We start from the raw sequence: 14991 nt of genomic DNA on the forward strand, positions 1-14991 counted from the left end.
ACAGACAATATGATCCAGAGGTTGCAGTTCGAGATCACATCCACCATCAGGAAGTTTAAAACTTTTATTCCGTCTTAACACCCCTGAGCTAATCAGGACCACCATATTTCGCTCTGAAGACACTACAAAAATATTTTATTTTTCATAACCCAAATTTAAGCTTTAAACAATTTTCTCTGTAAAATTACACAAAGTACAAAATCAGTGCACCAGTTGGATAAACAGCATTATTTTGGGAAGTCATCAGTTCATGCATTCATAAACAGATGATCCTTTTTTCCTATCAGTAGCGTTATTGTAGCATTTCTGCATGCTTGCTAACATCAAACAGCAAACTTAATCAAAGATGAAAATAAGCAGAGCTGTAGCTAGAACAGAGCGTTGCTATGATTACTCACTGAGAACACAGTGTGCAGGCTTTTGAAATCTGTTTTCATGCCTTTTGTGGCGTGCTTGGGAAGCCATGCAATTGCATCTTTCTTCTTTTGCATCTCCTTGACCACCTTGGAACATTCGGGACATTCTGGCCTACAACCAGCCCTCACCACACTAACAGATAATTCAGTCCTCCCACATCAACACGCTTCACAATTATACCTCTGGTGATGAAATGACCATAAATCTGTCAGCCATTCATGGAAATAGAGCACCTTATCTCACCTCCACCTCTCCACCACCATTCTGCCTCTTTCCATTTCATCTCCTCTCTCCTCCTTTCTATTCTCATATGTAGTGATAATCCAAACCATTCTCGTCTCCTCTGTAATGTGTCTCAAAGTGCATGGAGAAAACGAGACAATATTATCTACATCTTCCTCTGGCTCTGACAGTGCTTGTCATTCAAATACACACTTACATCACATGCTGAAAGTACTGGTCTCTGCTTTTGTGTGTCCATAGTCGTGTCATAGACAGGAGAGGTTTGACAGGGCAACTCGCATGCTACAACCAGGTAATGGGACAGTATGTATAATGTTATTGATTGATGTTGTGCACAAGGGAGCAGTGACATCATCAAATCACTATGGCCCTAATCTATAACCGTTGTGTATGCACAAAGCAGGGCCTCAAATAGGCATAACGTGTAACGTGTGTGTTAAGAAACACAAGCAATCATAAATTTGACAACACTTCAGTGCATGCACACCCCTCACAATCATACAGAAACGTGATGAAAAAAAAATCTTTCTGCTGTGATGAAGGCAGGGCCTACTCTGCTTCTTTGCAGCCCTCGAGCAGCCACAAAACCAGTAACTGTGAGTTATCACAGGTCACACCCCTACACAGTCTAGCCACATATAGGTTTATAGTTTAACTGAAAAGGAAGTCTAAGTCTTAATCTAGCAACAAGTGTGCTAGACTGTCAACATTGCTGACTGGAAATGGGAACACAAATATGTTTGTGGCAAGTCATTTTGAAAGAGGAAGATAATGGGGGAAAATCCAACTCTGTCACATGGCATTCAACTGACTAATGTGGGCAATATGATCACTTAACTATAGTCATGTAGAATTACAGGGCTGACCCTACTGCTTATCCTGGAAGAAAGCCATTCACTCTGACAATTCTTCATCATATATTAACTACTATATCTTTCTCCTTGCCCTGACTGTGATGCTCTTCATTCTTCTAGCTCTCCGTCCAGTCCATCCTCTTCAGGTTCACTTTCGTGCTCAGAATTGATTTCAGCATTATCTTTCTCTTCTGACATGTCCTTCTCGTCCACTTCACTAGCTCTCTCAATCTCTTGTATTATTCACTGTTAATTTATCTGATCACCCTGCTCAAAAACATTGGCAGCTGTTCTCACATTGCTTTCAATCTTTCATTACAGTTTTGTTTGGCATATCGACTTTTAGGTAACGTAAAAATATGCATAATCTTCACAACAAAATTGTTTCACTGTAAAAAATAATCATAGGAATGTCCCATAAATTATAGAAATATCACCTTCCTCCATGATATGTTTGAGATTAAGGAAGAACAGAAGGAAATAACATTCACCAAGATTGGCATAAGAAAGAATAGGAAGGAAGAGGTGAGTTACAGTAATAGGCCTTGCTTGTTAACCCCTCACCACAAACCATCCTGCTACCCATGAGGCTTTTACAAAAACGCTTTGCTACAGGAGATGCAAGAGCCCAAGTTCTTATACCTTAATAAATCATTATAACTTCATTGTCCACCTAGCTAACTAAGAAATTAGGCTGCAGCTCACAAAAGAAGTTACGTCTCATGTATTTGAGCTGATGTGATAGATGAGCTCAATGAACTTTTCAGCAAAACCCTTTAAAGGGGAATTTACTCACCCAGATAACTTTGGTGTCATTACAAGTCGTTCCGATGAAATTAGATCTAGCCGAGAGCTGCATATATCCATATAATGCAAGTCTACGGGGCAGCGGAGTGCAGCCTCTAAATAACTGCTGTGAAACTCGTTCATTTCACCAATATTTTGTTATGATACTCTAGTGCTATTGCCTTCTAAGTCCGGGCTTATCTGTTATCAACATCCGGGGTCTGTAGGTTGACCTACTAACCTCTGACCTCAATGATATCATCTTTGAGCACCGTGTCCCGCGGCTTGTTTACCTAAGTTGCTACCGCTAATACTATGGTTCGTTTCTGCGTGTTTCCGAATTGTCAGAACAAAATGACCAGCTGGACGAAGTTTAGCTTCCACAGGCTTCTTGTCCCCAACCTGGACTCACTAAAGCTCTGGCTAGTTGTGCTAAAAATGGACCCGGATGCCAAAGTGGAATCAGAATGACCCGTGCGGCGCTAAGAGATGACAATTAATCTCTCGTTGTCCATGGGGGCGAAGTGTTTTACTTTGAAACTGGGTCGGACTTCCTGTCTGGTGCGATCTGCTCTGTTGAGCTTGACACGATTTAGCAACGACTCCGTCAAAAATAGAACTGCTACAGAAATAGGGAATGTGTCTGCCGAGTTGCAGTATTTTAACTTGTAATGTCATATAAACTTCCTGTTAGAAAAATAAAAGTGATGATTTAGAATTTTACAACAATGAAGACGCAGAGATTCTCTTTAAAAACAATATTATTTTATTTCATATTTTATTGGTATTGTTATATACATGGCATAATTTGTGCTTTTTTAATTATCAAGAATAAAACCATAAGGGAACACATCAGAAAATCAAACTTTAACCCAGGTCTGAAGTTTTCTTTTTTCAGCTGGATATAGTGAGAGTTCTACAAAACCAGGAGAGAAGGGGAGGAAAAAGACAGAAAACTAAATAGATAGATAGGTAGATTGATAAATAGATACTTTGTCCAGAGACACTTGCAGATGGTCCACTGAGGGTAGTGTGAACGTTCATACTGTGATGTGCTTTTACCAACAGCAGCAAAGGCACCTGTGTATCGCTTTGTTTTAAAAAAGAAAGAACGTCTCAGGGCCTTATTCCAGCTGAGTCCATACACATACTGTAGAACCAAATCTATCCACAATTTCTTTCAGGGGAATTCCTGTCAAACAAATTTGTTGATTTCCCGTGATTTCCAGCCATTGCAGAGGATGGGTTAGCCAGATGAGGCCATTCACATCAATGTCCATGTTTGAGACTTCGCTGAGATTGTATAATATATTGTATGTTTCAATGTGTTGGAGAAACTTGGGAGTCCTGGTGATCTTGGGAGATGTGTGTATGTATTTGTGTTTCAAGGAGGGGCTTCTTTGAACTTCTAGATGGAGACATAGCAGTTTCTGGGGCATATCGTGGAAAAAGCACCACTTGGGGCTCTATAGTCCTCTTGAGTAACTTGAGTGGTTACACTGAAAAAACCTAGATGGAAAATTAAGATAAATGGTCTTTCTCATACTGAGTGGTGCTCTGTTATTGAACTTATGTTCTTGTCATGGATTGGTCATAACAAATACCCACCGGCCACAATAAATACGTATGTTCCACCCTATGCTCAGGTTTGGGCATAGGGATACTGAATAGACCAATTCAATCTAAATGAGAATTAGCCCGAAATATCTTCCAGAGGCCCTGGTGCCTTCCAGGTGCCTGTCATGGTTGCAACCTCAGAAACCACAGGTGGACAACAGTGATGGAGGGCTAATGGGCATGGTTGGTCTGGAAGTCTCCTCAAGCTGCAGACACAAAAATAAATGCTTGTGGGAGGGGTTAAGGGAGGCTATGGAGATGGAATTTTGGCTGGCCTCAAGGACATTATGGCAAAACAAATCAGACAATGAGGTTGGAAAAACAAGGATTATACTGAGCTTCAGCAAGGAAAAATAGTTGCTGACTCTAACTGGGCAGTTAGGTGATGAAAAACCTTGAGGAACATGACCTACATATCCTCAAAGTGGGAGATGGGGGCTGTAGATGCTGCAGTCGCAAACACAAAAACTTGGGTATAAGAAGAGTTCATGGAGCATATGAGAGGAGAGGAACTTTTTAATCTTGTCTGGAATGTTCTGGGAAAACACCAGACAGCTAAGGAAGGGAAAGGACGGCTTGACCAAGGACGCAAAAAGGAGGAAGAACTGCTGATTCTAAATGGGGGTGTAGTCAGAAAGAACACCTTGAAAAACTTGACCATAAGAACACAGAATGTGATGACTTAATGAGAGCCTCACTCATGTCTCTACCAGAGTTCTGTGAGGTAGTCGATAAGTTCCTCAGTGGCAAGATGCCAGGTGTGGATGACATTCACCCTGTGATGCTGAAAACACTGGACTTTGCTGGGCTGTCTTAGCTGTCAAGCCTTTTCAGTGTTGCATGCAGGTTGCAGGTGCCTGTAAAATAGCAGAATGGGATTGTGGCTCTCCTATTTAGACAGAGGAATTGGAGGGAGTGCAGTAATTATGGGATGTTACACTGCTCATCCTTTTGATATCATGCTGGGGTGCTAGGAAGGAGGCACTGACTGATTGTTGTACCTCAAATAAAGGAATAGGAATGTACAACCTCCTTTACAAGGTTTTGGAAGGGTCATGAAATCTTATGACCATATCCCTTAGGGGTCTTTAGGGTTTCTTCTTGTCAGCATCACATCAAGCACATTTCCTGTTGGTAACAGCCTCCACCAAGGTTGTCTCTCGTCATCCATCCTAATTGTGATTTTCGTTGACATGATTTTTTTTGCAGATGATGTGGTTCTATTGTATTCATCAGAACATGACCTACAACATGCAATATGCTGGAGAGACTCAATATTTCATTTTAACTGGGAACACTTTTGAATTCTCCTGAAAAACTCCTGAAATGTACTGGATGTATGGACTGACAGATATATTAATGGTGATATTAAACAAAATTCTATTGTGGACACTTCTTGATTAGTGATCATGAATTGTTCCTGATATTTGATTTTGTGATGGCCACAGGAAAGTTTTAAGTGAGGACATAACAAAATAAGATGTGAAAATAACATCAAGATGTGTTATTTGTTGAGTGGCGGGTAAGAGAGGAAGCATAAGATAAGACAAAATATACCTGCTGGAAAGAATAAAAAGACGCTAAGGATGCTGAGCAGGGATTTAAAAGAGGTAAAAATTGCAGTCATACAATAAAGAAAAGCTGGAGAGGAAACAAAAAGGAGCATGAAAGCAAAAAGCAGAAACATTTCTCAACGACAGAAAAAAAAACATTACTGGCCATTGGCCGACTGCTGCCTCTGCCTGACTGGACTGGCCCCATTTGAAAAAATGGTCTGTCTACCCTAGAATCTGCCTGGGCCTCAAGACATTGACTCACTTTCCTCCTCTTTTTATTATTCCATTTTCTTTTGTACTCTATGTGACAGTTGAGGTTCCTGTCACTATGTCTCCAATTGATCATGCGCACTGGCTACTTGGCCAAGGGGATGTCCCTTTGGGTGACTGGCAAGCGCGCATGACTATTACCCGGGAGGTGTGGGTTCAATCCCCGCCTGGGCCCTCTTCACCTTGCCACATTCTGGCGTTGTTGGCAGAATCCATGTAGCACTAGGGGTGGGTCCATGGATTCCTAATGTGTGGCAGCCTGCACGGAAGCACGAGGACGTGCTTGTGAAAAGAGGGGGAGAGATGTGACAGTTGAGGCTCCTGTCACTATGCCTCCAATTGATCATGCGCCCTGGCTACTTGGCCAAGGGGATGTCCCTTTGGGTGACTGGCAAGCGCGCATGACTATTACCTGGGAGGTGTGGGTTCAATCCCTGCCCGGGCCCTCTTCACCTTGCCACATCTAGAAAGCAAAAGGCGCAGGAATAGATGGTGTGCAGGGAAAACCCTGCACCTGGTACAGGTTTTTTAACCTGACTGGTGGAAGAAAGTGAATAGGCAGTGCCGTTTCTTTTTTGTCCAGTCTAGTACAAGTAAGTGCATAGACAGAGAAAGAAAAATGGAAAAGGGAAAAAGAGAGGACCAGCAATATATGGAAAGATAAATGATTACAAACTGGACAAAAATGAATAGAATAACAAGATAACAAGTAAAATATCCAATTTAAAAGAGAACTAAAAGAAAATAAGATGTGGAAATCAGACTGACTGCAAGGCTGTAGCACAATTATTTGCATTAGTTATCCTATGAAAAGTGGAACTGGAGAACATAGTCACTACCAGGTGCAGATTAATGTGGAAAGGTCAAACGTCAACATTTGGGTTGAAAGACTAGAGGGGGAGGAGGGGGAAGGCCTTTCTGGTATAGATTGGTCCGTTAGCTAGCCTTAGCTTCCCACTAGACTAAACCATTGTCTGATTTATTGTTAGCTACCTGCGCAGCTAAACCAAAGTCCTCTCCGATGTCTGTTAGCCAACAGATAGTTAACCCAGGGTCCTTGTTCATGTCCCCGCTAGTGACTTTGCAGTCCAACACCGTATCTTATTATCCAAACGAAAACAAAAGCATTTCTTCCAGAACATGTAAGAGTTGTTCTCAGAAACCGTCATGGCAGCAACTCAGCAATGGCAAAGATAGCCAATGAGAGCCCCAGGGGGAGACCGCCCATCCATGGTCATGAGTGGTCTTAGCATCAAAACCACAAGGTAACTCTTGCTGGCTCTTGCTTCCTACCAGCCAGGGCATCCATCATCTTGACTAGCATTAGCTACTGACCAATCCATATTAATTTGGTTGGTGAGCTGGCTTCGCACCAAGCTCTAGTCCACATTGATTCAGTCCTTTAGCTGGCATTAGCTTCAAACCAAGACACAGTCCATGTTGATTTGGTCTGTAAGCAAGCTTTAGCTTCCTGCCAAGCCATATTCCATGTTATTTGGTGGTGTAACGGACATGAACTTCTTGCCATGCTACAATCCATGTTGATTCGGTCTATTAGCTGGTATTAGCTTCCCACCAAGCCATAATCTTCGATGATTCAGTCTGTTGGCTAGCATTAGCTTCAAACTCCAATAGTCCATATGTCCCAAGTGTGTGTCATCCTCCTACTTTCAGCTCCAGAGACAAAAGTTACTGGTGGTTTGGCAGGTAGAGCCTTTCTCAGCTGGGGACAGGTAAAGCTTGCCATTAGCGCAGGCACACAGCTCGTACACAGTCTGTTTAGTGTAGGTGGTACCTGCGGGTGCCCCCTCCAAAGGGTCCACAGCACTGCCGAGGGGAATGTTGCCCAGCCTGATGGTGTTGGCATCTAGAAAGATCTGAAAACATGAAAGCGAGATAATTTAGAAATCAGAGGAGCATCAATGAAGAACAATGATAAAGTACAAAAGAAACACAATAAAATGCATAAAACATAAATGTAGATGCACAGAGCTTGATGTTACAGCAGTTGGGCATTGTGCTTACCCCGACTGTCTTCCCCAGGATAATGAACATGAAAACAGGAGGGTAGAACGTTATATTTGCAATAAAAAAGAAAAGAAACTGTGGTTGTTAATGCAAACACTGAGATAGCATGTTGCTGTTGGGGATGTAACTTTGCTCTGTGGTTGTCTGTGGTTGTCATCAAGAAAGATGTATGAAGATGGAGATAGAGTTTCAATTTAAAATGGGTCCCTCTTGATGAGGTGGCAGAGTGGGGCTTATTAGGACAGAGGGCAAAATAGGTGAAAAGAAAAGAAAATGAATCTGGGGAGGGAGAGTCAGGGAAAGGGAGATACAAAAGAAAACAACATTAAAAATGTGCACGGTAAACAAAGCAAACTTTTCTTTGTTTGGATACCACAGCAAATTCATTATCACGGTTTTCTCTCCAACAAAACATCACTGCATACAGTGAAGTTGTTTAACGTATTTTTGATAATTTCTTTGATACAAGTGGCTATTTAGGAAAAAGCCAGATGAAGACATTGTCCCCATGATAAAAATCAAGCAGCTTATTATTGTCAAGATAAAACAAGTGTTGAATAAATTAGTTTATCTGCAAAGACAGGAAAGTTATCTCCTTGGTCATTTTTTCAAAGTTAAACTTTAATGCATGATTGCAGTTTTCACAGACTTGGTATCTGAATAACTTGAAAACATGCAGGTTTTCTTAAAAGATTTCCAATGCAACTAAATCTTCCTGGGACTTGGAGGGTTTTCAGTCAGTTTTGGCTGAAGGGTGGGTCAACGGATTTGGTTTTTGATGGAGGAGCATTGATCAGATGGATCATAGGCCCAATCAAGTTTGTCTTTAATTACTGAGAGAAAACACCTGCAGTGCACAGACAAATGACAAAGGGTCACTTTTTAAAAAGGAGGAGAAATAGTTTCACTCATCCTAACCTTTTAAGAATATATTGAATAGAAGGATAGACACGAGGACAAATGGCTATTGTGTATCTATGTATCTATTGTGTTTATAAAACATGCCTTGTTTAATAATAAACATGGTAAATCTGGGGCTGGGTAATGGTTGATGTCTGAGACTAAGCAAAATTTATAATATGAAAGTTGGTATAATGCATTATGATAGCATTCATAGTCAATCAAAATATCAAAATTTGATTTATCATCTTAGTGATTGTTATTGATTTGATTATTTTCTTCATCATACATTATAGTATGAACTGTTGGTCGCACACAAAACATTTCAGGGTGTCACCTATGTGTCAAATTATAATGATTTTACAAAAAACCTGGCCAGAATGACAGAAGGGAAGGTGGTTAACGTTTTGCAAGCTGGATGCGCAGAAACTCAGTGAGTGGGAGAAACAGATGGAAAATGGATAGAATAGGAAATTAAAGAGAAGGTGAACGATATAGAGAAGTGATGTTCTTGTTGTTCTTGCACTACTCTACTTCTCTCAGTTGATCTACCACCCTCCACACACACTTCCCTCCATCCTTCCTGGGACTGACTTTTCTCTGCATTCCTTCAGTCCAATCCTCTGTTCAGACTAATACAAGCCAAGTTTCAAATGAGAATCATTACACAATCTTGGTTTATATTGACTGCTTTGCCTGCTTCTTTATTTACTCTTCAATATTCAAGGAAACTCTGCTCTGTTGCTTTTTTTTTCTCTCTCTCTTTCTCTCTCGCCCTCCCACATAAACTCACACAACCCAAGGCTGGATGCTAATCTCAGCAGACATCTGTATCCCCACTATCTGTGTTCTTCGTTTTAGAAATGAGGAGAGGGGAAGTGAAAATGTCTGTGGAAAGTAATGAAAATGTGTGTGGAAAATGGCTAAGACAGAGACAGATGAAAGGATGAGAGAGGGATGACAGAGAAATGTTGAATCAGAAGTGGCTGGAAGTAAATGGGAGGAAATAAAGATGGGGAGAGAAGATGAACTGAAAAAAGGACTAGAGAGCAATGAGGGATTCAGATACCCCAACAGTGAAGAACCAATTAGTATAACTAATGATTTCACATAGGCTGACGGGGCACATCTTGATCTGTACAAACAACATACACACACGCATTCCTGCACATATACACATACACTCACAGACACACTCTGCATGATGGAGCAGAGCAGAGGTGCTGCTCATGTACCCTTTAAATATCTTTGTAGCTAAAAGGAGAACATCATAATCATTAACCTGGAGACAGATAGGCCCAGAGGCCTCGACTCAGTGAACTACTCTTAAATTTGACTATTTATTTAGGTCTTCTGTGTTAGTTCTTTTCAAGGATATACTAATGGTGTGACCTCAAGGTGCAAAATTATTTGGCTGATTTATAACAGTTAAGTTATATAATTCTGACAATCAGAAAAATGTCTATTCCACAATTTTTTTTAACCGCAACACATTGTAAGTTACATACAAATGAAGTTGGCATTGGCGGTGAGACCAGACACCATCTCCTTGTTTTGAATTTTGGTGTATGTTTATGCTGGCGAGATGTCTTAAAACATGATACGCTTTATGGAAATCACTCAATATTCAGACCTTTATTTATTCTCGAAAAGGAGGAGGTTTTGCCCTCATTTACAATGTTGTCGCGATCACAACAGTATTGAAGTCAAAGCACTATGCAGAATTAGAACAAGTCACAAATAAACCATCTGCATAGTTAGGATGGAAAATAATTTCAAAAGGTCGATTCAAAAATTAAAAACAATTGCAGACTGTGGTAAGGAGGTTTGAGATTATGTTTTTGTAATGTCCATAAGATGGAGGTGCGTTGATATTAAGTGTGAGTTGAAGATCATTCCAGGAGGCAGGTGCATCAAAAGGCAGACTTACCAAGTTCAGTCTGTACCCGGGGGACTTTAAAATAATTATATTGTGTCAGGTGTCTGCAGTTCATCTTGTATACTCTTGTCCTACCTTTTGTTTTTTGCTAAGAACACCTGGCCCTTGCCTGCTCGTCCCTCTCTGGCGTCTTCATGTTGATCTGTGCTGCTTCCTCTGACTCTTTAACGTTACTATTTCTTACCACGCCGCCTGTCTGTCCGTTTAGTTTTTCTTATTAGAAATCGATCCATATTGTGCCCTGTCACTCTGGTTAGCGGAGCTATCATAACCTGAAAGCGCTGTGGTCAGGTTGTAAACAAAGCCGCAAGCTGCGTTGCTAGGTTTGACAGTTGCCCCCTTTTGGAAACAACATTAAAGGGATAGTTCACCCAAAATTCAAATTTCACTGATTATCTACTCACCCTCATGTTGACTAAGAGCTGTGAGAATTTTCAGAGTTCTCTGTGCCTTCTCTGAGTTACGGGGGGGTCCGTGCAGCAGTATTTGTCCATATAATGGTTGTGAATGGATACCAACTTTCTTCGTCCAAAAAGACACACCAAAAAACATCCAAATACCTCCATATTGCTTGTCTGTAATGTCCCTCTTGTATTGAAGCCCCGACATGATAAATTGTTCCACCGGTCAGTGCAAATCACGCAAGATTTGCACTGACACAGGAAGAGCAGTGAACCGAGACACTGGGAGCTTCCGCTACAAACAAGCTTAAAATATAGACTAATTTTTTTCGGAACAATTTCTCATGTTGGGGCTTCAATACAAGAGGGACATTACAGACGAGCAGTATGGAGGTATTTGGATGTTTTTTGGTGTGTCTTTTTGGACGAAGAAAGTTGGTATCCATTCACAACCATTATATGGACAAATACTGCTGCACGGACCCCCCCGTAACTCAGAGAAGGCACAGAGAACTCTGAAAATTCTCACAGCTCTTAGTCAACATGAGGGTGAGTAGATAATAGAGGTGGGGGAAAAAATCGATTCATGTAAGAATCGAGATTCTTATTCTCTAAGATTCTGAATCGATTCATAATCTTCAAAAATCGATTTTTTATTAATTTTCCTCCGTCTCAATACGCGCCCTCACAGCGCCGTACACAGCGCTGCAGCACGCCATGGCGCTAAAAGACGCTCGTTAACCGCCTACAAACGTTAACTGATCTGATTTAAATGCTCTATTGAATGTCTGTGACTAGGCATGTGCCCATCAGCAACCGACCCTCTATTGAGGAGAGAGGACGATCGCTGTTTTTCTTTTTTTGCCGTTAAACACACGCGCTCTCCAGCTGAGCAGCCACATCCACTGCGCTCTGGATCAACTGATCGGTGCTCAGGTGACGTTAGATCTTCACTTTTTTAAACTCATATGAAGTGCAGCCAAACAGCAGGCTGAAGAGAGAGGACCAGCAGCAGCAGCAGCTCCTTTGACAGCTCCTCTGTGGCGCTGCAGACAGGCTGCAGGTCAGCTGGCGTGGCATGCCGTCTTTTTTTTTTTTTTTTTTTTTACCAGCGCCTTTGTTACAGGTGATAGGCTACATGTCTATGTGCATGTGCATGAGAATTGAATCGAATAGACACCCAAATATTCACATCCTTCAGTCCAGGCTTTTGAAAAGAGAGTAGCCTATAAAATCAGCTTCATGTAGCAGTTTACTTTAAAATGGTTCAAATATATTGCTGCTGAATAAATCTGAAACATGTGATGTGCATTTTTTGGGGGGAAATATGGCTTCTGATATAATAGTCAAGGTTTGCACTTTAGACATCATCATCATTCAACTTTTTCACATGGTCTGGTGTTAATAAAGCAAACTAAAAATCGCAAAAATAAAATCAAGAATCGGTTGAATCGAATTGATTTGTTAATCGAATCGGTTGAATCGAAAATCGATTTTGAATCGAATCGTGACCCTAAAAATCGGAATCGAATCGAATCGTGAGCCACCCAAAGATTCACATCCCTAGTAGATAATGAGTGAAATTTGAATTTTGGGTGAACTATCCCTTTAATTGAAGTGAATGAGAAGTTTAATGTGGATGTTTGCGTGTTTGTAGTGCAGTGTTGGACTATTTGTGTAGCCTATTTATGTAGCACAAAACAAAGTTTTATAATTTAATTTTAATAGTCTTTGAGTGGTGGTTTAGTTGGGCTTTTACCTTTGTAATACTGAAAACATTGGTGACCTCAAAATCAAACTTTGTGAGCTGTTTTCTTAAATGATATGTTTCTCACTTCTGAATTAACAACACGTTCTCACCCCCAGTGCGTCAACAGCCTGACGAACGGTCACTGTCCCTCCTCGTCACATGCCTGACTCATTAGGTGCCCGTTTTTCGTCAGGTTTTGACGCGCTCGGCTTTCAGTTGATTCCAATGCAATCCCCTTCGCGGCGATATGTGACGCTCAGAGCAAGTGATCCAGCGGAGCCGGCTGCGGCACTGACAGACGCTGTGAGCAGAGGAAAGCTTTTTTTTTTCTTTAACTTTTCCTTAAATCTTTATTGAACCTGATGCTGCTGTGTCTGACGTAGCTTTCGGCAAGGACGTCCTTTCGGTTATTTATTTATTTATTTATTTATTTATTTATTTATTTAGTGATCATGGTGTTTGGTGCAGAATAATCAATCAATAAATAAATAAATTACGTCCTTGTCGGAAGCTGCGTCAGACCAGGAGGGGGGGGGTTGTGGATTCTACAGGTGAAGACCACTTCCGCGTTCAAAAAGCTGCTATGTTTAATCAATATTCTGAAGAAAGATCTGATTATTAGCCATAACGCTGTAACCATCCAAGGAAGACTGTGTAACAATATTATGTGCTTCTGCTGAGTCCAAAAGCCCTGTGTAATATCAACTTTATTTTAAGAAAACACGCTTTGTTTCCAATGTCATATCGCAGAGAAGCACTACATTACCCATAATCCTCATATTTATCAGCGACGTGTCTAATTGGTTGAGCTTGCTGTTACCAGCAAATGAAAAAATAAAACAAATTGAGCTTATATTATTTTCTTAGTAACTAAAAGGTCTTAACATCTTTTTTGTTTTCAACATTGAATAAAAAAAAGGGTGCTATATTGTTAAAATTCAACAATAAAGTGCATAAAAGTTGGCTTGACTTCTTTCTTTTTTTTCATAATTTTCACCAGCATCTTTCTGGTCCACATCACATCACATTTATTGTAATTTTTAATTCAATGAGTGACATTTTATTTTTTATCTGAAAAACATTATTATGAATTCAAGGGTCAGAGGTCACTGATTAGTGTTAAATTTAACCTTTTTGACCCTGTTTCCTTGAATAAATCACTAAGACTTTGATGCGGGAAGCTGAGATTTTGATTTGATTTTGTTCAGAGCACTAGGGACAAAGTTTCTGTAGAATTTCAGACCTGTCGGACGTCCAGAAGGGTCACAGCTGACCGTCCAGGCTCGTTTCTCGGCCTTCAAAGCCTAGATTTAGAAGCCTTTTGTCTAATAACGTCTACATCCTTGGGGTTATAAGGCTGAAAGTTTAATGCATTTGTCCGGGGCCTAAGGCCATCCACCATGTGCAATTTCAAACCTGTGCGACCTTCACAAGTGTCAAAGGTCGCTGATCTGTGACCTTTTTGACCCTGTTTCCTTGAATAAAACACCAAGACTTTGATGCAGGAAGATGAGCTTTAATATGTGGTCCAGAATGTCTAGTAGATTGTGTGTGCAAAAGATTCAGAGCTCTGTGACATTCAGAAGGGTCACAAATAGCCAAAAAGCAATGCTCCTTTCTCTGACCCTCATATTAAAGGAGAAATGCAATTCTTTAATAGCTTCCAGATGCTTTGGCCTATCAGGCTGAATTTTTAGCTAAAGGAGCTGGTGTACGATCAGGAAGTAGGGGAGCTGTGCATAAAGCCAATTGGTAAGTGTCAAAGGTCACAGGGGTCAAACATCAAAGTGAATCCAGCCATTCCTGCTTTTTCTCAACAAAACATACACGCTTTAAGTTATCATCATGAAATATTAATAGGTTGTATATCAGAGAGTCCTCTATCAGAATATTTGGTCCCGTTGCTCTAGGGGCCCCAGGGGGCCCCGGGGGGCCACTTGGCTTTCCCATGCTCCCACAGAGTTGGGTGTCGGGGTGATGGATAAGGGCCTCACCATGAGTCCACAGGCCAAGTTTCAAGTGATTTGGTCGGTTTCTATGGTAACGGCAGCCTCAAGGATACAGAGGAATGCGGCTGTTTGAAGCCCCGCCTCTCGAAAAGTAATGGCTCGATCAGGACCGAACACACATCTACGCGTTCGTCTTGGGCCCCCGAACCATATATTACGAAATCAGAACTGTTCGACTTTTGGAAATGTGTTTTGTCTATTTCGGCTTTTCTGACTAAGAG

At 41.0% G+C, this 14991-nt stretch overlaps 1 protein-coding gene across 1 annotated transcript in view; it reads right to left on the reverse strand.

Moving 5' to 3' along the window:
- Positions 1 to 7413: 7413 nt before the first annotated feature.
- The window catches only part of sgcz (sarcoglycan zeta), a gene marked incomplete at both ends in the record, with an annotated part of 373691 nt that continues 366113 nt past the window's right edge, over positions 7414 to 14991 (reverse strand). The window contains one exon of the mRNA XM_083984150.1: positions 7414 to 7620. Coding sequence (XP_083840276.1) covers positions 7414 to 7620 — 207 coding nt within the window. The remainder of the gene's footprint in view (positions 7621 to 14991) is intronic.

This window comes from Trachurus trachurus (assembly GCF_905171665.1).
Source record: "Trachurus trachurus genome assembly, chromosome: 1".
In the NCBI taxonomy this organism is placed as follows: Eukaryota; Metazoa; Chordata; class Actinopteri; order Carangiformes; family Carangidae; genus Trachurus; species Trachurus trachurus.